General features: G+C 45.7%; 1 protein-coding gene across 1 annotated transcript in view; it reads right to left on the reverse strand.

Annotated features, from left to right (window-relative positions):
* The window catches only part of FAM184A (family with sequence similarity 184 member A), a 306,691-nt gene that overhangs the window by 81,946 nt on the left and 199,108 nt on the right, over positions 1–25,637 (reverse strand). The window contains exon 12 of the mRNA XM_030198559.1: positions 18,758–18,885. Within this exon, the coding sequence (XP_030054419.1) occupies positions 18,758–18,885 (128 nt within the window). The remainder of the gene's footprint in view (positions 1–18,757; positions 18,886–25,637) is intronic.

The following is a 25,637-nucleotide window of genomic DNA, read 5'->3' on the forward strand; positions in this document are numbered from 1 at the left end:
TGATACACATTCAGGGGCCCTTTTACTAAGCCATGTAAGAATCTAAGCACGCCCAATGTGCGCCAAAATGGAGTTACCGCACGGCTACAGAGTGGCTCTTGTGGTTAATTTCATTTTTGGCATGCGGCCGAAAAATCATTTGTATTTTCTGCCGCATGTACTGGACGCGTGCCAAGTGGTATTTGGAGTGCGTAGGTCATCACTGCCCGGTTACCGTGTGAGACATTACCGCTGGGTCAGTGACTGATGGTAAGGTCTCAGACCCAAAATGGACGCTTGGCAATCTTCATTTTGGCACAAGTCCATTTTCGACAAAAATTTTAAAAAGGAATTTTTTACAGGTGTGCTGAAAAATGATACTGCGCGCACCCAAAACATGTGTCTACACTACCGTAGGCCATTTTTCAGAGCGCCTTTGTAAAAGGGCCCCTCAATTTTGCTGCTAATATTTTTGGAACCTTACCAGTTAAGATCTTAAAAAGTAAGAGCAAGATTTTGAATTTAATATAATACTCAATGGGTATCCAATGCAAATATTTCAAAACTGGTGAGATTTGTTCATATCTATTGACACCTACCAAAATTCTAGCCACAGCATTTTGTGCTATCTGTAATGCCTGTAATTGAGATCTAGAAATGCCAAGTAACAAACTTTTGTTGTCTGTGTCTGAGTGGTGAAACAATAAGCATGTACATGCGTATATCTAAAAAACTTTTATAACCTTTGTTTATATATTGTTATTTATTTATTTTTATTTTATTTGTTGCATTTGTATCCCACATTTTCCCACCTCTTTGCAGGCTCAATGTGGCTTACATGATAATGTAATCGGCATTAAATAACCTCAGAACTGATGCCCAGCGTCACAAGGAACGGACGCCACCGGCTGACTTAAAAGTGAAAGTATTCTGTCGGCGGCCATGTTTGTAGGAATAGAAGCTGGTGAGCAGTAGGCAGACACAACAGTGAATAAATTTGGTTGAACCATATATTTTTTTTATTTAGATTCATTAAGGGGGGTCTTTTACTAAAGCTTAGCTCCAGTTATCTGCAGCAGGGCCCATTTTATTCCTATGGGACTTGACTGCAGATAACTTGAGCTAAGCTATATTTGCCTCCACCACAAATGTGTGAACTGTAACTGCTACAGTCAGGTAGGCCAAGTTTAACTTGGAATCTTGCAACTTTGGATTTTTGACCCACAAAAACTGCTATAAACTACGTTGGTAATTCTGGGAAACCAGGCCAGAGACAAGTAAAATGTGCTGCCATGCTGAGAGACAGTGACATACGCCATGGCCCTGCAGGAGAACCTTGTTACATCTAAGGAACATTTTTGTGATTTCCTATCTCCCACCTATGAACGGAACAGGATCTCTACTAGATACATATAATAAATTCTAATTTCTTTTACCTGCACCTGTTCTGTGACTCCAGTTATCCTGGCGCCAGGCCCGCCCTGGCTCATGTTACCACATAAGGTTCTGGTGGTGGGATAAGAGCTTACCCTGCCAGAAAAAGCTGGAATCCCTAGCCTCCGGGGCTCTGGACCTTGTAAGTCTACCATACAGGAACAACATTGGGCAAAAGGGTCTAGACCTACCCAAGTCAGGAGCTTGATGGTGGTGGTGGGGGGGGGGGGGGGGGGGAGATTAAATGCTGACAGGCAGGTTTTTATTTTGGTTTCATTCTTGCTTAGTGAGCACTGAGGTTGCACAGAAAACATGGAAAGCCTGCTCCAGACTTTAGTGGAAGGCCAGCAGCAGCTGCAACAAGTGGTGCAGATGCAATGAGAACAACAGCAGGCATCTTGGAGATCTCTGAAAGCCTGGCAGAACTCCCTTCCTCAAGTGATGCAAGCACTACAGGCACCCAGGCTACAAGCCCCTTCTTCGGTTCCGGTCCTAAAAAAAACAGTACCAGAGGATGACCCGGACAAACTTTGAGAGGACCACTTACTTGAGTGGATGGCCAGAAGCATCATGGACTGCCTATTTAGGGAACCAAGCCCAGCAAAGAACTTGGCAGAGTGTGTGCTCATCATGTAGGAAAGACTGAAGAAAGTCGTCAAGGCAGTCAAATTCTACTTGGAGAAGACTCAAATGGGACAAACTCAAGCCTACAAACCAGAAGGCAATCCAAAGGTCCTTCCAGTCAGGGGACAGAGTCTTTGCCCTTCTGCCTGATCAGAAAATAAACTGCTATATAAATGGCAAAAGCCTTAAGAGACAGTTGAAAAGACAGGTCCTGTCAACTATAAGGTGGCTCAGCCAGACAAAAGAAGAAAAACAAAGATTTTCCACATCAATCTGTTGCAGAAGTGAATCTTGAATGACAGTGGCCCTGGTTCAGGAGGATGATTTGAGTCCAGAGGTTCTGACACAGCCTGAGCCCTTGCAAGTCCTGTTTGGCAAGCAACTTTCAGCCTCACAGAAAGCTGACCTGGAACATTTGGTCTGCCAGAACCAGGATGTCTTCTCCAACATGGGGGGCCAGACCCACCTTGTAACCCATGATGTCATCACCTAGCCAGGAGTGGTGGTCCAGCAGTACCCATACCAGATCACAGAAGTCTGTTAGCAGGCAGTAGCAAAAGAGAGAGCCAATATGCGGGGCTTGGGGATTATCAAAGGAACCACCAGTAACTGGTCATCACCCATCGTGCTGGTGCCTAAACTGGACAGGAGCCTCTATTTCTGCACTGACTTTCAAAAAATAAATGCTGTCTCCAAACTGGAGGCCTACTTGATGCCAAGGGTTGATGAACTCATCAAAAGGCTGGAAGGAGCCCAGATGATATTGACACTGTACTTGACCAAGGGCTACTGATAGATGCCCCTCACTCCAACTGCCAAAAAAATACAACCTTTGTGACTCCTCAAGGTCTGTTCCAATTCACTGTGCTGCCTTTTGGTGTTAATGGGGCTCCTGCGACATTTCAGCACCTAGTTGACTGCCTGCTAAAGCCACATGGTGGTTATATAGCTGCCTAATTAGACATCATCATCTACAGCAAAGATTGGAAGACCCACCTGATCCAGATGGAAGCAGTACTGGATAGTTTAAGGATAGCTGGATTGACATGAATCCAAAGAAATGCTTCCTGGGAGGACAGGAGGTCCTGTACCTAGGGCACTCTGTCAGGAAAGGGCAAGCGAAACCCCAAGTCTGAAAGGTGGAAGCAATCAAGCAAGTGCTGGTATCCCAGACCAAGAAGCAAGTGAGAGCCTTCCTGGGCCTTGCTGGATACTACCGATGATTCATTCCAACTTTAGTTATGAAGGCAGAGCCACTGACCCACCTCCTGCAGAAGAAAGTCCCTGAGAAGTTGCATTGGACATCGGAACTTGACATTGTTTTACAGACCCTAAAGACTATCTGCTCATAGCCAGTGCTGGAGTAAAGTATCCTTATATACAAAAATATAAAGATACAAGCGGCAAAAGAAAATTTTAAACAAAAAATTTATGAAGACCAGTGATGATAGGAGAGTGGCTGTTTCAGCCAACAAATGCTCCACAGCTCCATTTGACTGAGGTCTTCAAGATACAAAAATTAAGTTGTATGTATATAGCGAATGCTACATACCTGTAGAAGGTATTCTCCGAGGACAGCAGGCTGATTGTTCTCACTGATGGGGTGACATCCACGGCAGCCCCTCCAATCGGAATCTTCACTAGCAAAGTCCTTTGCTAGCCCTCGCGCGCACCGCGCATGCGCGGCCGTCTTCCCGCCCGAAACCGGCTCGAGCCGGCCAGTCTCATATGTAGCAAAACAAAGACCAGGGAAGACACAACTCCAAAGGGGAGGCGGGCGGGTTTTGTGAGAACAATCAGCCTGCTGTCCTCGGAGAATACCTTCTACAGGTATGTAGCATTCGCTTTCTCCGAGGACAAGCAGGCTGCTTGTTCTCACTGATGGGGTATCCCTAGCCCCCAGGCTCACTCAAAACAACAACCATGGTCAATTGGGCCTCGCAACGGCGAGGACATAACTGAGCTTGACCTAAAAAATTTACCAACTAACTGAGAGTGCAGCCTGGAACAGAACAAACAGGGCCCTCGGGGGGTGGAGTTGGATCCTAAAGCCCAAACAGGTTCTGAAGAACTGACTGCCCGAACCGACTGTCGCGTCGGGTATCCTGCTGCAGGCAGTAATGAGATGTGAATGTGTGGACAGATGACCACGTCGCAGCTTTGCAAATTTCTTCAATAGAGGCTGACTTCAAGTGGGCTACCGACGCTGCCATGGCTCTAACATTATGAGCCGTGACATGACCCTCAAGAGCCAGCCCCGCCTGGGCGTAAGTGAAGGAAATGCAATCTGCTAGCCAATTGGATATGGTGCGTTTCCCTACAGCCACTCCCCTCCTATTGGGATCAAAAGAAACAAACAATTGGGCGGACTGTCTGTTGGGCTGTGTCCGCTCCAGGTAGAAGGCCAATGCTCTCTTGCAGTCCAATGTGTGCAGCTGACGTTCAGCAGGGCAGGAATGAGGACGGGGAAAGAATGTTGGCAAGACAATTGACTGGTTCAGATGGAACTCCGACACAACCTTTGGCAAGAACTTAGGGTGAGTGCGGAGGACTACTCTGTTATGATGAAATTTGGTGTAAGGGGCCTGGGCTACCAGGGCCTGAAGCTCACTGACTCTACGAGCTGAAGTAACTGCCACCAAGAAAATGACCTTCCAGGTCAAGTACTTCAGATGGCAGGAGTTCAGTGGCTCAAAAGGAGGTTTCATCAGCTGGGTGAGAACGACATTGAGATCCCATGACACTGTAGGAGGCTTGACAGGGGGCTTTGACAAAAGCAAACCTCTCATGAAGCGAACAACTAAAGGCTGTCCTGAGATCGGCTTACCTTCCACACGGTAATGGTATGCACTGATTGCACTAAGGTGAACCCTTACAGAGTTGGTCTTGAGACCAGACTCAGACAAGTGCAGAAGGTATTCAAGCAGGGTCTGTGTAGGACAAGAGCGAGGAGCTAGGGCCTTGCTGTCACACCAAACCTCCTCCATAGGAAGAAGTAACTCCTCTTAGTGGAATCTTTCCTGGAAGCAAGCAAGATGCGGGAGACACCCTCTGACAGACCCAAAGAGGCAAAGTCTACGCTCTCAACATCCAGGCCGTGAGAGCCAGAGACCGGAGGCTGGGATGCAGAAGAGCCCCTTCGTCCTGCGTGATGAGGGTCGGAAAACACTCCAATCTCCACGGTTCTTCGGAGGATAACTCCAGAAAAAGAGGGAACCAGATCTGACGCGGCCAAAAGGGAGCAATCAGAATCATGGTGCCTCAGTCTTGCTTGAGTTTCAACAAAGTCTTCCCCACCAGAGGAATAGGAGGATAAGCATACAGCAGGCCCTCCCCCCAATCCAGGAGGAAGGCATCCGATGCCAGTCTGCCGGGGGCCTGAAGCCTGGAACAGAACTGAGGGACTTTGTGGTTTGCTCGAGATGCGAAGAGATCCACCAAGGGGGTGCCCCACGCTTGGAAGATCTGGCGCACCACTCGGGAGTTGAGCGACCACTCGTGAGGTTGCATGATCCTGCTCAGTCTGTCGGCCAGACTGTTGTTTACGCCTGCCAGATATGTGGCTTGGAGCACCATGCCGTGACGGCGAGCCCAGAGCCACATGCTGACGGCTTCCTGACACAGGGGGCGAGATCCGGTGCCCCCCTGCTTGTTGATGTAATACATGGCAACCTGGTTGTCTGTCTGAATTTGGATAATTTGGTGGGACAGCCGATCTCTGAAAGCCTTCAGAGCGTTCCAGATCGCTCGCAACTCCAGGAGATTGATCTGTAGACCGCGTTCCTGGAGGGACCAGCTTCCTTGGGTGTGAAGCCCATCGACATGAGCTCCCCATCCCAGGAGAGACGCATCCGTGGTCAGCACTTTTTGTGGCTGAGGAATTTGGAAAGGACGTCCCAGAGTCAAATTGGACCAAATAGTCCACCAAAACAGGGATTCGAGAAAACTCGTGGACAGGTGGATCACGTCTTCTAGATCCCCAGCAGCCTGAAACCACTGAGAAGCTAGGGTCCATTGAGCAGATCTCATGTGAAGGCGGGCCATGGGAGTCACATGAACTGTGGAGGCCATGTGGCCCAGCAATCTCAACATCTGCCGAGCTGTGATCTGCTGGGACGCTCGCACCCGCGAGACGAGGGACAACAAGTTGTTGGCTCTCGCCTCTGGGAGATAGGCGCGAGCCGTCCGAGAATCCAGCAGAGCTCCTATGAATTCGAGTCTCTGTGCTGGGAGAAGATGGGACTTTGGGTAATTTATCACAAACCCCAGTAGCTCCAGGAGGCGAATAGTCAACTGCATGGACTGCAGGGCTCCTGTCTCGGACGTGTTCTTCACCAGCCAATCGTCGAGATATGGGAACACGTGCACCCCCAGCCTGCGAAGTGCTGCTGCTACTACAGCCAAGCACTTTGTGAACACCCTGGGCGCAGAGGCAAGCCCAAAGGGTAGCACACAGTACTGGAAGTGACGTGTGCCCAGCTGAAATCGCAGATACTGTCCGTGAGCTGGCAGTATCGGGATGTGTGTGTAGGCATCCTTCAAGTCCAGAGAGCATAGCCAATCGTTTTCCTGAATCATGGGAAGGAGGGTGCCCAGGGAAAGCATCCTGAACTTTTCTTTTACGAGATATTTGTTCAGGGCCCTTAGGTCTAGGATGGGACGCATCCCCCCTGTTTTCTTTTCCACAAGGAAGTACCTGGAATAGAATCCCAGCCCTTCTTGCCCGGATGGCACGGGCTCGACCGCATTGGCGCTGAGAAGGGCGGAGAGTTCCTCTGCAAGTACCTGCTTGTGCTGGAAGCTGTAAGACTGAGCTCCCGGTGGACAATTTGGAGGTTTTGAGGCCAAATTGAGGGTGTATCCTTGCCGGACTATTTGCAGAACCCACTGGTCGGAGGTTATGAGAGGCCACCTTTGGTGAAAAGCTTTCAACCTCCCCCCGACCGGCAGGTCGCCCGGCACTGACACTTGGATGTCGGCTATGCTCTGCTGGAGCCAGTCAAAAGCTCGCCCCTTGCTTTTGCTGGGGAGCCGCGGGGCCTTGCTGAGGCGCACGCTGCTGACGAGAGCGAGCGCGCTGGGGCTTAGCCTGGGCCGCAGGCTGTCGAGAAGGAGGATTGTACCTACGCTTGCCAGAAGAGTAGGGAACAGTCCTCCTTCCCCCAAAAAATCTTCTACCTGTAGAGGTAGATGCTGAAGGCTGCCGGTGGGAGAACTTGTCGAATGCGGTATCCCGCTGGTGGAGATGCTCTACCACCTGCTCGACCTTCTCTCCAAAAATATTGTCCGCACGGCAAGGCGAGTCCGCAATCCGCTGCTGGAGTCTATTCTCCAGGTCGGAGGCACGCAGCCATGAGAGCCTGCGCATCACCACACCTTGAGCAGCGGCCCTGGACGCAACATCAAAGGTGTCATACACCCCTCTGGCCAGGAATTTTCTGCACGCCTTCAGCTGCCTGACCACCTCCTGAAAAGGCTTGGCTTGCTCAGGGGGGAGCGCATCAACCAAGCCCGCCAACTGCCGCACATTGTTCCGCATGTGTATGCTCGTGTAGAGCTGGTAAGACTGGATTTTGGCCACGAGCATAGAGGAATGGTAGGCCTTCCTCCCAAAGGAGTCTAAGGTTCTAGAGTCTTTGCCCGGGGGCGCCGAAGCATGCTCTCTAGAACTCTTAGCCTTCTTTAGGGCCAGATCCACAACTCCAGAGTCATGAGGCAACTGAGTGCGCATCAGCTCTGGGTCCCCATGGATCCGGTACTGGGACTCGATCTTCTTGGGGATGTGGGGATTACTTAGTGGCTTGGTCCAGTTCGCAAGCAATGTCTTTTTCAGGACATGGTGCAAGGGAACAGTGGACGCTTCCTTAGGTGGAGAAGGATAGTCCAGGAGCTCAAACATTTCAGCCCTAGGCTCGTCCTCCACAACCACCGGGAAGGGGATGGCCGTAGACATCTCCCGGACAAAGAAAGCGAAAGACAGACTCTCAGGAGGAGAAAGCTGTCTTTCAGGGGAGGGAGTAGGATCAGAAGGAAGACCCTCAGACTCCTCGTCAGAGAAATATCTGGGGTCTTCCTCTTCCTCCCACGAGGCCTCACCTTCGGTGTCAGACACAAGTTCACGAACCTGTGTCTGCAACCTCGCCCGGCTCGACTCAGTGGAGCCACGTCCACGATGGGGGCGTCGAGAGGTAGACTCCCTCACCCGCATCGGCGAAGCTCCCTCCACCGACGTAGTCGGGGAGCCCTCCTGGGAGGTGGCCGCAGTCGGCACCGCACGCGGTACCGACGTCGGGGACCTCACCCCGGGCGATGGGCCAGCCGGCGCCACGCTCGACGGTACCGGAGGCGCAAGCACCGCCGGTACCGGAGGGGTAGGGCGTAACAGCTCTCCCAGAATCTCTGGGAGAACGGCCCGGAGGCTCTCGTTCAGAGCGGCTGCAGAGAAAGGCATGGAGGCCGATGCAGGCGTCGACGTCAGAACCTGTTCCGGGCGTGGAGGCTGTTCCGGGCTGTCCAGAGTGGAGCGCATCGACACCTCCTGCACAGAGGGTGAGCGGTCCTCTCGGTGCCGATGCCTGCTGGGTGCCGACTCCCTCGGCGACCCAGAGCTCTCGGTGCCGACGCGGGGAGGAGACCGGTGTCGATGCTTCTTCGACTTCTTCCGAAGCATGTCACCGAAGCTCCCCGGCACCGACGAGGAGGACGTAGAATCCAGCCGTCGCTTCCTCGGGGCCGAGGTCGAAGGAGGTCGATCTCGGGGGGGCTGTACCGCAGGAGCCCTCAGGGTAGGGGGAGACCCACCCGAAGGCTCACCGCCACCAGCAGGGGAATGGACAGCCCTCACCTGCACTCCTGACGATGCACCACCGTCCGACGACATCAGCAGACGAGGTCCCGGTACCACCGACGTCGATGCAGCTATCCGATGTCTCGGCGCCGATGCAGAGGGTCGATGCCTCGATGCACTCAATGCACTGGCGGCCGAGGATGAAGGTCTGGACGCTGACGACGTCGATGCACTCGATGACCCTGGTGCCGATGCCGACGAAAAGCCCGAGAACAAAACGTTCCACTGGGCCAATCTCGCTACCTGAGTCCGCCTTTGTAACAGGGAACACAGACTACAGTTCTGAGGACGGTGCTCGGCCCCCAGACACTGAAGACACGACGAGTGCCTATCAGTGAGCGAGATTACCCGGGCGCACTGGGTGCACTTCTTGAAGCCGCTGGAAGGCTTCGATGTCATGGGCGGAAAAAATCACGCCGGCGAAATCAAAATCCGAAATGACGAATGGTGAGCACCAAAACTTTAAGGGAGAAAAATCTCGACCGAGGCCGAAAAGAGGCCTACCCCGACGACGAAAGAAAACTTACCGGGGCAAAATCTGAAAAATACGGGAAGGGGCAAACGAAACCCGAGGGCTTCCGGAGCACTTCCCAAACAGTTTGAGGATTTTCCGAAGAAAAAACACGTCGAAAAAAACGGACGCGCGAGGTCGACTTTCCGGGGCTCGACACGGCGAAAACACGACCGTACCGAGTGCGGACGAAAGAAGACTGGCCGGCTCGAGCCGGTTTCGGGCGGGAAGACGGCCGCGCATGCGCGGTGTGCGCGGGCGCGCGAGGGGTAGCAAAGGACTTTGCTAGTGAAGATTCCGATTGGAGGGGCTGCCGTGGACGTCACCCCATCAGTGAGAACAAGCAGCCTGCTTGTCCTCGGAGAAATAAGCATTTTTCATGTGTTGTATTTAGTTTGACTTATTGGCATTCCCAGTTCAATTTTGTTTTTCTATTTCTAATTTGTGATCCCTTGTTCTGTACTTGGTAAGGGTTTGTCTGTTTAGTGTGTGTCCGAGGTGTGGTATTCTGTTTGCATGTAGTTTCTGTGTAGAACTTTGTAGCAGTTCCACTTCTGTTTTACCTGTACTAGGTGTATTGGTGTTGTAGGGCCCCATGCAATACTTGTACTGCTGCCTGTTTTTAGAGTAAAGTTTATGTCTGAATCATAGGAATTAGTGCTACATGTATTTTGAGTTAGGATTTTTTTCAGATTTTGTATTTCACAATGTGCCTGGTAGTGGAGAGATTTATGTTGCTATTACACTCTGATGATATGAGAATCATAATTTTATTTAATTATTTATTTTGGTATGGCAACTTGTATGGAGAAAATGTGATAGTTATGATCAGCGCCTGTTGTTCGGAGGAGATGGGATATTTACGGATGCAGAGCGTGTTTACATTTAATTCATAAGAATTGCCATACCGTATCACAGCAAAGGTTCAAGAGATCATGTATGTGTCATGTATACGAGTATCATCCATCCTTATTCAAAGCCCATCTCTTCAATGTTGCCTTCAGCACCTAACCACCATACCTCTACTCAGGAAATCTAGACTGCCCTAACTTGACATTTCGTCCTTTAGATTGTAAGCTCCTTTGAGCAGGGACTGTCCTTCATTGTTAAACTGTACAGTGCTGCGTAACCCTAGTAGTGCTCTAGAAATGTTAAGTAGTAGTTGGTATGTGCTGACTGAAAAAATGTTGAAAATTATTGATCTTGCATATGCTTTGCCAAAGTAAGACAAGCCTGTTGGCATTGAAAGAGGTGAACAGCTACATAGAAGTTTTCATTCTTTTAAGATAGTATGTAAGAGTACATCTGCAGTCTAAAAAAAAAATTGTTCTCAACCTAGTTCCCAGGGCAGGCTCACCGGTCTATAATTTCACGGATCTCCTCTGGAACCATTTTTAATTATCAGCATAACACTGGCCACTCTCCAATCTTCCAGTACCACACTTTATTTTAAAGATAAATTACATATTACTAACAAAAGTTCCACCAGTTCGTTTTTCAATTCTATCAATACCCTGGGATGAATACCATCCAGTCCAAAAGATTTGTCAAATTGCCCCATTACATCCTCTGGGTTTATAGAGATTTCATTCAGTTTCTCTGACTCGTCAGCATTGAATACCATTTCTAGCACCGGTATCTCTCCCAAATCTTCCTCGGTGAAGACCGAAGCAAAGAATTCATTTAATCTCTCCGCTACGGCTTTGTCTTCCCTGATTGCCTCTTTTACCCCTCGGTCATCTAGCGGACCAACCGATTCTTTTGCCGGCTTCTTGCTTTTAAAGTACCTAAAAGAAATTTTACTATATGTTTTTGCCCCCAACACAATCTTTTTCTCAAAGTCTCTCTTTGTCTTCCTTATCAGCGCTTTGCACATTCCTTATGCTTTTTCTTATTATTTTCAGTCAGTTCCTTCTTCCATTTTCTGAAGGATTTTCTTTTAGCTCTAATAGCTTCCTTCACCTCACTTTTTAACCACGCCGGTTGTCATTTGGTCTTCCTCCCTCCTTTTTTTAATACATGGAATATATTTGGCCTGGGATTCCATGATGGTATTTTTGAACAGCACCCACACCTGATGTAAATTTTTGACCCTCGCAGATGCTCCTCTAAGTTTTTTTTTCACCGTTCTTCTCATTTTATCATAGTCTCCTTTTTGAAAGTTAAGTGCTAACGTATTGAATTTCCTGTTTATACTTACTCCAAAGCTAATATCAATTCTGATCATATTATGATCACTGTTATCAAGCGGCCCCATCGCCATTACCCCCCGCACCAGATCATGCACTCCACTAAGGATTATGTTTAGAATTTTTCCTCTTCTTTTTGGCTCCTGTACCTGCTGCTCCATAAAGCAGTCCATGATTTTGTCAAGGAATTTTACCTCCCTAACATGCTCCGATGTTACATTGACCCAGTCAATATCAGGGTAATTGAAATCACCCATTATTATCGTGTTGCCCAGTTTGTTACCTTCCCTAATTTCCTATAACATTTCTACATCCGTCTGTTCATCCTGGCCAGGCAGACGGTAGTACACTCCTATCACTATACTTTTCCCCTTTACATGTAGAATTTCAATCCATAGGGATTCCAAGATGTGTTTTGTTTCCTGCAGAATTTTCAATCTGTTTGATTCAAGGCCCTCCTTAACATACAATGCTACCCCTAAATCAATTCGATCCACCCTATCACTACGATATAATTTGTACCCCGGTATGACAGGGTCCCACTGGTTATCCTCCTTCCACCAGGTCTCAGAGATGCCTATTATACAGTGGTGGAAATAAGTATTTGATCCCTTGCTGATTTTGTAAGTTTGCCCACTGACAAAGACATGAGCAGCCCATAATTGAAGGGTAGGTTATTGGTAACAGTGAGAGATAGCACATCACAAATTAAATCCGGAAAATCACATTGTGGAAAGTATATGAATTTATTTGCATTCTGCAGAGGGAAATAAGTATTTAATCCCTCTGGCAAACAAGACCTAATACTTGGTGGCAAAACCCTTGTTGGCAAGCACAGCGGTCAGACGTCTTCTGTAGTTGATGATGAGGTTTGCACACATGTCAGGAGGAATTTTGGTCCACTCCTCTTTGCAGATCATCTCTAAATCATTAAGAGTTCTGGGCTGTCGCTTGGCAACTCGCAGCTTCAGCTCCCTCCATAAGTTTTCAATGGGATTAAGGTCTGGTGACTGGCTAGGCCACTCCATGACCCTAATGTGCTTCTTCCTGAGCCACTCCTTTGTTGCCTTGGCTGTATGTTTTGGGTCATTGTCGTGCTGGAAGACCCAGCCACGACCCATTTTTAAGGCCCTGGCGGAGGGAAGGAGGTTGTCACTCAGAATTGTACGGTACATGGCCCCATCCATTCTCCCATTGATGCGGTGAAGTAGTCCTGTGCCCTTAGCAGAGAAACACCCCCAAAACATAACATTTCCACCTCCATGCTTGACAGTGGGGACGGTGTTCTTTGGGTCATAGGCAGCATTTCTCTTCCTCCAAACACGGCAAGTTGAGTTCATGCCAAAGAGCTCAATTTTTGTCTCATTTGACCACAGCACCTTCTCCCAATCACTCTCGGCATCATCCAGGTGTTCACTGGCAAACTTCAGACGGGCCGTCACATGTGCCTTCCGGAGCAGGGGGACCTTGCGGGCACTGCAGGATTGCAATCCGTTATGTCGTAATGTGTTACCAATGGTTTTCGTGGTGACAGTGGTCCCAGCTGCCTTGAGATCATTGACAAGTTCCCCCCTTGTAGTTGTAGGCTGATTTCTAACCTTCCTCATGATCAAGGATACCCCACGAGGTGAGATTTTGCGTGGAGCCCCAGATCTTTGTCGATTGTCAGTCATTTTGTACTTCTTCCATTTTCTTACTATGGCACCAACAGTTGTCTCCTTCTCGCCCAGCGTCTTACTGATGGTTTTGTAGCCCATTCCAGCCTTGTGCAGGTGTATGATCTTGTCCCTGACATCCTTAGACAGCTCCTTGCTCTTGGCCATTTTGTAGAGGTTAGAGTCTGACTGATTCACTGAGTCTGTGGACAGGTGTCTTTCATACAGGTGACCATTGCCGACAGCTGTCTGTCATGCAGGTAACGAGTTGATTTGGAGCATCTACCTGGTCTGTAGGGGCCAGATCTCTTACTGGTTGGTGGGGGATCAAATACTTATTTCCCTCTGCAGAATGCAAATAAATTCATATACTTTCCACAATGTGATTTTCCAGATTTAATTTGTGATGTGCTATCTCTCACTGTTACCAATAACCTACCCTTCAATTATGGGCTGCTCATGTCTTTGTCAGTGGGCAAACTTACAAAATCAGCAAGGGATCAAATACTTATTTCCACCACTGTATCTAATTTTTCATTTAGTGCAATATATTCTAACTCTCCCATCTTATTTCTTAGGCTTCTAGCATTCACAAATAGATGTTTCAAACTATGTTTATTGTTCCTATTTACATGTTCAGTACTTGACAGTATTAATTTGTAATCTTTTGCCTGATTTTTATTTTTATTTAAAGACACCTGATCTAGTACGGTCTCTTTTGCAACCTCACTATTGGGATATCCCTATCTTCCCTGTTTTGGTGATATCTTTAAAAGACACCTTATTCCGACCCATGCGCTTTTGAGTGACTGTTGGCCTTCCCCCAGTCTCTAGTTTAGAAGCTGCTCTATCTCCTTTTTAAACCAATGCCAGCAGCCTGGTCCCACCCTGGTTAAGGTGGAGCCCATCCTTTCGGAATAGGCTCCCCCTTCCCCAGAATGTTGCCCAATTCCTAACAAATTAAAACCCTCTTTCCTGTACCATCATCTCATCCATGCATTGAGACTCCGGAGCTCTGTTTGTCTCTTGGGCCCTGCGTGTGGAATGGGTAGCAGTTCAGAAAATGCTACCAAAGAAGTTCTGGATTTGAGCTTTCTACCTAAGAGACTAAATTTGGCTTCCAGAACCCCTCTCCCACATTTTCCTATGTCATTGATATCCACATGCACCAAGATAGCCGGATCTAAAATCTTATCTAGGTGACGTGTGAGGTCCGCCACCGCACCAGGCAGGCAAGTCACCAGGTGATCCTCATGTCCACCAGCCAGCCACCCAGCTATCTACATGCCTAATAATTGAATCACCAACTACAACAGATGTCCTAACCCTTCCCACATGGGAACTAGCTCCTGGAGACACATTCTCGGTGCGAGAGGATATTACATTCACTGATGTGGTGGTCCTAACTACAGGATTACTTCCAGCCTCACCAGGGTGATGCACTCCTTTTAGAAGGCCTCCCTCCTCCAAGGCAGCACAGAGGCTGCCAGACTGGAGGTGGGACTTCTCTACAACGTCCCTGTAGGCCTCCTCCATGTTCCCCTCTGTCTCCATCAGCAGCTCCATGTCTGCTACTCTAGCCTCAAAGAGAACAGACTCATTCTATGAGAGCTAGGAGCTCTTTGCAACGTGCACACACATATGACATCTCACCAACTGGGAGATAGTAATACATGTGATACTCAATGCAAAAGACTGGATAGCACCCCTTTCGCTGCTGGACTATTGACTGCATCTTAGTATTATAGAGTTGTTTAATTAAAACTTCTTAAGGTACTAGGGATGTCAGGTGAATATAATGATCCTTTTGATTGATGTAATTTGTAATTTATTTAGGGTTTGCTTCTTAGAAACTAATGTAATTCAGACTCTAATGAAAATTGAAAATTCCCCTCTTGTCGTCTTAATTAGAATTGACTATAAATGAAGAGTTGAGCCAGGAGTGGGCAGGAATGAGGACTGAACCGGGCCCTTCTGTGCCTTCTAGAGACTATCTGTTAATGCTGTGGCAGAAACTTTGTTTTAAAACTATGGGAAAAAGGGTATGGAGACTAGCTAATAAAGCTTGCTTGCTTTTTTATTTATTTATTTTAAAATTCTAACTGTGTTTATCAATATCCTACAATTCCTCTTTTAAACCCTAACATAGAAACATGACGGCAGATAAGGGCCATACGACCCATCCAGTCTGCCCATCCTCTGTAACCCCTAACTCTTCCTTTTCCTAAGCGATCCCACATGCTTATCCCATGCCTTTTTAAATTCTGGAACAGTCCTCGGCTCCACAACCTCCACCGGGAGATCATTCCACACCTCCACCACTCTTTCTGTTAAATAGTACTTCCTTAGATTACCCCTAAGCCTATTCCCTCTTAACTTTGTCATATGTCCCCTCATTCCAGCGCTCCCCTTCATTTGAAAAAGGCTCTCTTCCTGTACATAAATGCCCTTGAGATATTTAAACATCTCTACCATGTCTCCTTTCTCCCAGAAACTTCAAGTTTAATAACTATGGGGAAAAGGGTATGGAGACTAGCTAATAAAATTTGCTTGCTTTTTTAAAAAATTTAAATTCTAATTGTGTTTAGCAATATCCTACAATTCCTCTTTTAAACCCTAATCTTTAAGTTACCAAGCTCAGAATAAAATAATGTCACTTACCCACAGAGATGTCCTCTTCTCTCAGAACTTCTCAAAAAGAAAGTTGAGCATAACCTTTCCTCTCTATGAGGCAGATGCAGCAACCAAACGTAAAAAAATCTAAATCGTTAAAGTACTTACCGATTTCAAAAATACGAAGAATGCACCAAGAAACCCCACCTGCAAACTCCGATTCGTAATTCAAAAGTCGGATGCATGACAGTTTCGTAGCGGAGCAGAAAACGCATGCGCTGTTGCACATTCGTAAAGCACACGGTATCGACGTGGATAATATGCGACCCATCTTGACGTCATTAACATGCGTCCAGAGCGTGCATCCACAGCGTGTAGGAATCACGTCGCTGCAGCTTAGGCGACTGCCCTGCTTCGTTTTTCTTCGTGTTTCGCGCTTTTCTCCTCCCTTTGTGCAACGTTGTATTTTTTTTTTTAAAAAGGTGGGTAATTAACTGCGTATGTTATGCACGTGCTATATGAACGTGGTTATGACACGTTTTCTATAAGCTTCATTAAAAGCAAAACAATACAGGTGCAACGTGTTTTTGTCCAATCACAGCGCGTCTCGCTGCAACGGAGGATGTCGGGAGGCGGAGCTGAGAGTAGTGAGGAAGGGAGGGGGGCAGGGGCTTCTAGAAGTTTGCTTTTTCGGGGTGGGGGGAGCGGCGGAAAGTGGGGAGCAGCGGGGGGGGGGGGGGGCAAGGCCGTCCGTACAGGACGCTCCTGATGAGCGCCCTTGCCCCCTCCCGATCCTTTTTTTATTTTTATTTTTTTATGTGTTTTCTGACATCCCTTGGACCAATCACAGCGCTTTTAGCTCTGCTAATGCGCTGGGATTGGCTCAAAGTTTGTTTATTTTTTCACTTAACACTTTTTCCTGCCACGGAGCTGTCCTAACGAGAGGTCCAGACCTCTCGTTAGTTTTCCTGCCTTTTTCCTGCGTAAAGGCAATCGGAAAAGGTTAGTGCATGTCGTTTCAATGGGGTTTTCACACTAATTGCTCATCTCCATTCCGTTTTCGTTAGCTGCTACTTCCGTCGAAAAATAGGCTTTAGTGCATGGAAAGGATCGGAAATTCTTCCCTGAGGGCTCATTTAACGATGAAAAACGTTTAGTGCATCTACCTCTATATAGTTTGGATTCTAAGGAGACTATTTCAAACAAACCCTTTGAAGCTAGCCCAGTAATCAAATTGCCCTTAGCAACTGTTCTACTTTCTCACACCTTAATTCACACCTAATTCAGGTCAACTGTAGTGCTACTTCTCCAGCAGGCAACAACAAGAGAATAATTTTCTTTTGCAAGCAGGTAGATGAGAGTCCTGGCAAATACTAGTCCCTACAGGTTGCCTTTAACTTAAAAAGGAGTCAATGGAAAAAATGGGTTCAAATAGGCAACAATAAATGGTTTTATTGTTTACAGGACATTTGTGCATGTATGTGCAGAAATGACCACATATGCATGTATTTTATAAAATACATGTGCTAATCCCTTTTTAACTCCTTTTCTCCACATCTAGGAAAGCCAATATGTAAAATCCATTGAAAAGTTTGGGGATTCTTCCTGAAGCAGCATTTGGAAAAGCAAAACAAGGCGCTCTTGTTGAAGAAATCATTAGTGGAACTAGCAGTGCACTGTTCAACGTGATACTCAGACAGGATTGTTAAATTACCAGTGGATGCAGGCTCGTTTGGAGCTACATTGATGGACTTATGGATGCTTTTTCAATTATGTGAATCCAATGACAATTCATAATCTTTCTTGATTTTTTGCCTGATGTTTTTTGGAATGGACATTGAGGGCCCCTTTTACCAAGCTGCTGCAAAGGGGGCTCTGCACTGCCATTGGCGTGTGTTTTTCACGCACGCTGAGGCCCCCTTTTACCGCAGCGGGTAAAAGGGAAGGCTCTCTTTCCTGCAGGAAATCGCCATGCGGCAAGTAAAGCACTTGCTAAGCGGCCATTTCGGGGGGAAGCCCTTACCTCCATTCATTGAGGTGGTAGTAAGGGCTCCAGCGCTAACTCGACAGTGATTACCACTGGGTACACAACAGAATGCCCCAGTCCCTCCTTTTACTAAACAATTTCTAAACAGAAAACAACTTGTTTGTTCGCCATATGCCTGGGTAAATGGGCTATTCAAAAAGGTAGGTACTGATGGATTTTTGAGTTAAAGCAAAGGTTAGGGTATGATGTTTTGCTTTGATTGCAACTGTTCTTTGCCACTCTCCAAAAGCTGTCACCCTATGCAACTACCTAATCTGCAAAATGGTTAAGTCGGCTCTGCATGCATGGTTCATTGCTTTGGAAAGCTGTAGGCTTTGAGAGCTTGCTAGCGTGAGTTTTCTGTCTTGGGCTCCATCAGTGACACCACCCATTCATCAGGACTGTGTAACCTGAAACAGATATTTAATTTAACAGGCAGCTTTCTGGCACAGACTGGAGCTGGAAGCTCTAAAGGGGTCTTTTACAAAGGTGCCTTAGCGCTTTTAGTGCACACTAATGATTAGCACGCTTATTTTTAGTGTGCCTTTGTAAAAGGATCTCTAAGTCAGTAATCACTACTTTAGCAATGATTTTATCTAGTTTCAACATTAACTTCTTGAAAAGTGTTAATTGCTTTTTTTTTCTTAAGAAAAAGCAGTGAATAGACAATAACATTCCCAAACAGTTAAGCTGATACATAGATCTAGTCTAAATAATTAATATCTTGTGTTTCATCCAATCAGATCCCTTGTATTATATTCCGTGTTCTCTTTTACTTATCACAATGGTTTACTTCATTTATATTATTATACCATAACATTGTGGAAATAAATGCTTACTAGTCTGCTCCATGTGCACTTTTATTCGTCTTGACAGTACCTGCTCTCGGCTATGTTCTATGCTTCTTTCAAGGTCCACAGTCACTACTGCCATTTCTTGCTGATGACTATGCCTTAGCTGGTCGACCGCTGCTGCATGTTGACGATTTAATTCAGAACGCAAGGAAGCTAGTTATCATAAATAAAGCATTACAAGTTATTGTGGTTCATAGCAGAAGAGTTATTCTTTAGTCAAAGAATTAACAACTGCACATTTACTAATTATGACATGTTTAGGCCCTCACTTGGGAAGATCTACATATGTATATAGCAACACTTACATGTATAAGTTGCATACAAATGCAAAAATTGATTTTAGAAAGCCACTTTGTTCAGAGAGAAGAGGACATTTCTCTGGGTGAGTGAACATTATTTTGCTTTGTGCTTGGTGATTTAGGGCCCCTTTTACAAAGTGGAAGCTCAGTGCTAAAAAGGAAGTACCGCTGGGCTATTGCAGCAGCCCGGCGGTACTTCTCAACCCCAGCGCACCGTCATAATATATTTTTGTAGCGCCGGATATGACGGTGCGCTGGGGTTGAGAAGTACCATCAATTTTTATTTATTTATTACATTTGTACCCCGTGCTTTCACGCTCATCACAGGCTCAATGCAGCTTACATAGTAACAAGAGAATACAATCTGTAGTATCAAAATCAACAAGGATGTATGTGATAGGACAATGAACAAGGAGTAAATGGGATAAAAGAGGTATGAGTGAAAGGATAGGGATAGGTAATAAGGTGGAGTGATAAAGAAGAAGTTGAGGAAGAGCATGAAGGGTACGAAGGTTGGTAGGAAATAATATCTGAGTCATTGTTATTAATGATTAGATGAAACGGTAAGTAGATGGGTTGCTTATGATAGGTCATGTCGTTTGGGTAAACCTGTTTGAATAGATGGGTTTTCAATAGTTTCCTAAAGGGAAGATATTCACTAATTGACCAAATGTATCTGGGTAGAGCATTCCAGAGTTGGGATCCCAGGTAGGGGAAGTTAGATGCATGGTAGGTTTTGTATTTTAGTCCTTTGCAATTGGGAAAGTGCAGGTTAAGGTATGATCTTGAAGATGTAGACATGTTTCTGGTCGGAAGGTTTAATAGATTGATCATATAACTTGGTGATACTCCATGGATGATTTTGTGGATTAGTGTGATGGCCTTAAAGTTGACTTGTTCTCTAATAGGGAGCCAATGAAGTTTCATATGGAGGGGTATTGCACTTTCGAATCTAGGCTTCCCATAAATAAGTCTACCTGCCGTGTTCTGGGCAGTTTAAAGTTTTTTCATGATTTGGGCCTTACATCCAATGAAGATACTATTACAGTAATCAGCGTGGGTGAGTACCATAGACTGTACCAAGTTGCGAAAGGTATTCAAGGGGAGATAAGGTTTCACACGTTTCAACATCCACATCGTGTTGAACATTTTCTTCGTGATGGATGTTGCGTGGTCTTCAAGGGATAGGTGTTTATCCAATGTAACTTCAAGGACTTTCAGGTTATTGGATATAGGAATTGTGACATCAGGAGTGGTGAGAGTAGTTGGATGGGTGGCGGTAAATCTCCAGCACTAATTCAGTGGTAATCAGTCAGCGCATGGCAATGCCCGCTTACCACTGGGTACACACTGGCACTACACTGACAGAAAGGGTTCCCCCCCTTGAAATGGCCACGCGGCAAGTGCTTCACTTGCCACACGGTCATTTCTTTAAAAAAAGAAAGACCTACCTTTTACCAGCTGCAATAAAAGGGGGCATCGGCATGCATCAAAAACACGCATCGACTCCAGTACAGGCCCCCTTTTTGCCGCAGCTTGGTAAAAGGGTCCCTCAAAGATCAGGGATAAAAGAGAAATTGTAAGTTTATTGATAAAGACAGTTTGAACTTTTGAAAAAGCAAACTCTATTAACTAGTTTCCATAGTGTAAAACCCTTTTCCCCATAGTTTTAAACTTGAACTTTCTGCAAGAGGTAGAACTTAACTCACAGCCTACAGCATTAACAGATTAGCCTCTAGAAGGCACAGCAGGACACAGTTCAGACTTCATACCCATCCACCCTCTCCAACTCCCACCCACCCATAGCACATCTCTTCATTTATAGTCTTAATTTATAGTCCATTATTCTAATTAGGATAAGAAGAGGGGAGTTTTTATTACAGACTTTTAATAACATTTCATTACTTTCTGAGAAGCAAACACTAAATAAATCACACAATATACAATATAATCTTAAGGCTCTTTATATTCTATTAGTTTTAATTAATTAAAAATAATACTAAGATTCTGACAGCATTCCAGCAGCAAGAGGGGTGCTATCCAGTCTTTTGCACTGAGTATGTATGATTACTTCCCGATTGTCAAGAGGTTATACATGTAAGCTCCTAGCTCTCAGAGAATAAGTCTAATCTCTTGAGGCTAGAGTAGCAATTTGGAGGAACTGAGAGAAACAGACAGGTACATGGATGTTGTAGACAAGTTCCACCTCCAGTCTGACAACCCCTGTGCTGCCTTGGAGGAGGGAGGTCTCCTAGAAGCAGAGCATCACCCTGGTAAAGTAGGAAATAATCCTGTTGCCAGGGCCTGCCCATCAGAGGTTGCACTATCCTCTCACACTGAGGATGTGTCTCTAGGAGCTTCTGCCCAGGAGGGAAGACGTAGGACAGTTGTTGTAGCTGGTGATTCGATCATTAGGCATGTAGATAGCTGGATGGCTGGTGGACATGAGGAGCGCCTGGTCACTTGCCTGCCTGGTGCAAAGATGTCAGTCCTCAAACATCACCTATATAGGATTTTAGCTAGTGCTGAGGAGGAGTCAACTGTCTTGGAACATATTGGTACCAATGACTTAGGAAAATGTGGGAGGAAGTTTCTGGAAGCCAAATGTAGGCTTTTGGGTAGAAAGGTGACATCCAGAACCTCCAGGGTACCATTTTCAGAAATGTTCCCGTTTCCACTTGCAGGACCCAAGAGGCAGGCAGAGTTCTGAAGTCTCAATTTGCGGTTGAGACAAGGTGAAGGGATGAGGGATTTAAATTTGTTAGGAACTGGGCAACATTCTGGGAAAGGGGGAGCCTATTTTGAAAGGAATGACTCCACCTTAACTGGGATGGAACCAGGCTGCTGGCACCAACATTTAAAAAGGAGAGAGAAGCTTTTAAAAGAAATTGAGGGTGAAAGCCAACAGTCACCCAGGAGCACATGGTTCTGTGTAGAGTGGTGGTGTAGCTACGGGGGGCCATGGGGGCATGGCCCCCCCCCAATTGGCTCTGGGGCCCCTGGTTTGGCTGGCAGGTGTCTCCAATCCCCACTAGTTGAAGTGTTTGTCCCGCTCTGATCTCGCCACATTGCCTACCTGCTGTTCTCAGTCACACCATGCACACTCGTTTTAGAGAAACTGAGGATGTGCGACACTTAACACATGCTCATTCATTAAAACTAGCGTGCACTGTGTTACTGAGAACAGGGCAGGCAATGTGAGACCAGCGTGGGACAAATGCTTCATCCAGCGTGGATTGGGGACCACCGCCAACCAAGGTACCATCATGCAGCGGCGTGGGGAAGCAGCAGCAGGGAGGCAGGCCAAAATGTGCCCCCTCCCCATCAAGGTCTAGCTACGCCCCTGGTGTAGAGTATCCTTGAAGGATACTACTGAAACAGGACATTTATGAAAACCCAATAGAGAGGTTTCAACAATGGTGAATAAAAGCCAGGCGTGTTTAAGGGCAGAGAAAGATGCAAATTATCCCCCTCAACTTCTAAGCAGCTTATAGATTCAAAGAAAAAACACAATTTGAGGTGTCTATACAAATGCTAGAAAACTAAAAAATAGAATGGGAGAGATTTGGTATGTAGCACTGAATGAATAAGAAGATATAATAGGCATCTGAGATACCTGGTGGAAGGAGGACAATCAATGGGACACTGTTAACAGGTTACAGAGTGGATCAAGCTATCCCCGGGATTCTATATACTGTGCCAAGATTTCCGAGCAGAAATCAAAGCATATTCCACAGCAATGTGCATAAGCTAATTGGTTAACAAAATAATCAGCGTTGCTAATTTGGATGTTAACAACCAATCAGAACTAATTGGTATTAATTAGAATTTAAACACAGAACTGTCTAAGCATATTCTGTATTGTGGTGCGAATAAATTCTAAGTAGCACAGTTGAAAACTATGCACAGCCATGGGAATGGAATGGGACTTTCTAAAATCTATGCACACTGTTATAGAACACACCCAGACCATGCATAATGTAGGCAGTGGGATTTACACCATTTTACTTGGCGTAACTGAACGTGACAAAAGTTAGCAATACAAAGGCATTATAACATTTTCATTTTTGCTTTCCATTCCTTTCCTAATAATTCCTAACATTCTATTTGATTTTTTAGTTGCTGCTAAAAAACACCGAGCAGTGGGTTTCAGTGTATCATCAACGATGACACCTAGATCCTTTTCCAGGGCAGTGACTCCTAATGTGGAATCCTGCATCACATTGCTATAGTTTGGGTTCCTCTTTCCCACATGTATCACTTTGCACTTGTCATCTGCTATTTGGATGACCAGTCTCGTAAGGTCCTCTTGCGCTGCGTACGTCTAGTAGCGCTATAGAAATGATAAGTAGTAATAGTAGTAATTTTTCACAATCCTCTTATAATTTAACAACTTTGAATAACTTTGTGTCATCAGCAAATTTAATTACCTCACTAGTTATTCCAATCTGCAGTTAATTTATAAATATGTTCAAAAGCAGCTGTCTCAGCACAGACCCCTGGGGAACCCCACTATCTACTCTTTTGTATTGAGAATACTGACCATTTAACCCTATTCTCGCTTTTCTATCTTTTAACCAGTTTTAGGACATTACCTCCTATCCCATGGCTTTCTAATTTCCGCATGAGTCTTTTATGAGGTACTTTGTCAAATGCCTTTTGAAAATCCAGATACACAATCAAGCTCATTTTCAAAAGAGATAGATGTCCAAAAAGTGACATAAGTCAGCATTTAGATGTTTATCTCACAGAAACGTCCAAAGCAGTATTATTGAAACCTCTTTTTGGACGTCTTTCTCTGAAGTCCGCCAGAAGGACATCCAAATCTCAAGGGGGCGTACCAGGGGCGTGTTCAAGGCAGGACTTGGGCATTCCTAAGACATGGACATCTTTCAGCAATAATGGAAGAAAACAAAGACCTTCAAGACTAAGACATTTTGAGCTAGACCTGTTTTTATAGCGAATAGCTGAAGTGGGACTTGAATCCACTCCTCCAGGATCAAAGTCTGCTGCACTAACCACTAAGCTACTCCTCCACTCCACACAAGAGGTGCTCCAAATGACCAGATGACCACTGGAGGGACTCGGGGGATCACAAGTGGCCCCTCCCACTCCCAAAAAATGTGATTAAAAATATTACTTGCCAGCCTCTATGCCAGCCTCAGATATTATACTCAGGTCAATTAGAATAGCATGCAAGTCCCAGGTGGGCCCAGGCTTCTACCTCCCCCTACTTGTTACACTAGTGGAACTGTGAGCCTTCCAAAACCCAATAAAAACCCACTGTACCCATATATTGGTGCTCCCTTCACCTGTAAGGGCTATGGTAGTAGTGTACAGTTGGGGGTAGTGGGTTTTTGGGGGCTCAGCAGACAAGGCAAGGGAGCAATGGTAAGATGTGTACCTGGGAGCATTTTATAAAGTCCACTGCAGTGCCCCCAAGAATGCCCTATTGCTTTCCTGGGATGTCACTGTTCCACTATTCTTCCTGATGCCAAGCTTTCTATTTTTTTTATAACACCTGAGCCTTGTGGCTATTGTTTATCATTAGATTTGGGCTTTGAATTCAAATCTATAGATAAAAAGGAGGTCTCATTACATTTATCTAAATACCAGAGTGCTATTTTTCTATACTTCATAGCAACAATGTACATTCCCTAATTACCTGTCCCAATGCAACTGAAGCTTTTACCTCCTCAGTGCATGTAAATGGTTTCATCCCTGTGTGGATTCTCTGATGCCATGTGAGACTTTCTTTCCAACCAAAGGGTTTACCACACTCAGGACATGTAAATGGTTTCACTCATGTGTGGATTCTTTGATGCATTGTGAGGTTTACCTTCTGACCAATGTTTTACCACACTCTATACATGCAAATGGTTTCTCTCCTTTGTGGACTTTCTGATGCACTTTTGAGATTTACATTACAACCAAAGCTTTTACCACACTTAGAACATGTGAATGGTTTCACTTTATGGTGGATGTTCTTGTGTATTTTGTACGTTTTGCATTTGGATGTACTTGTTTCAAAATGTAACCAAAAATAAAACATCCAAATCACAAAACATTTTTCCAAACAGCATTTTCAAAAAGAAGAGAGAGACTTTTTTTTGTAGAAAATTACCTTTCCTGTTCTGACTTAAATGTCATATCCAAAAATGCCGCTTGTGCAATTGACTTGCCCAAAGTCACAAGGAGCAGTAGTGCAAATTGAACACATGTTGCCAGGATCAAAGCTTGCTGCACTAACCATTAAGCCACTCCTCCTCTGTTTTGGATAGCTTGCTTCTGGACGTCTTTTGTTTGAAAATGGACCAAAAAAGGACATCCAAATGACAGGATGTCCATAGTATTTTCGAACACAAAAGATAGACGTCCATCTTTTTCGAAAATTACCTTCTTTTCTGTTCGGAATTCCAAATTCTGATTTAGATGTTTCTTTCGAAAATGCTCCTCTATAATCAACCAGCTCACCTTTATCTAAAAGCATATTCACCCCTTCAAAGAAATATAGTAGATTGGTGAGGCAAGATTGCCCTTGACTAAATCCATGTTGGCTTTGTCTCATTAATTCATGCTTTTGTATATTTCTCTAAGTAGAGGAGT

The sequence above is a fragment of the Microcaecilia unicolor genome, chromosome 3, assembly GCF_901765095.1.
Source record: "Microcaecilia unicolor chromosome 3, aMicUni1.1, whole genome shotgun sequence".
NCBI classification, from domain to species: Eukaryota; Metazoa; Chordata; class Amphibia; order Gymnophiona; family Siphonopidae; genus Microcaecilia; species Microcaecilia unicolor.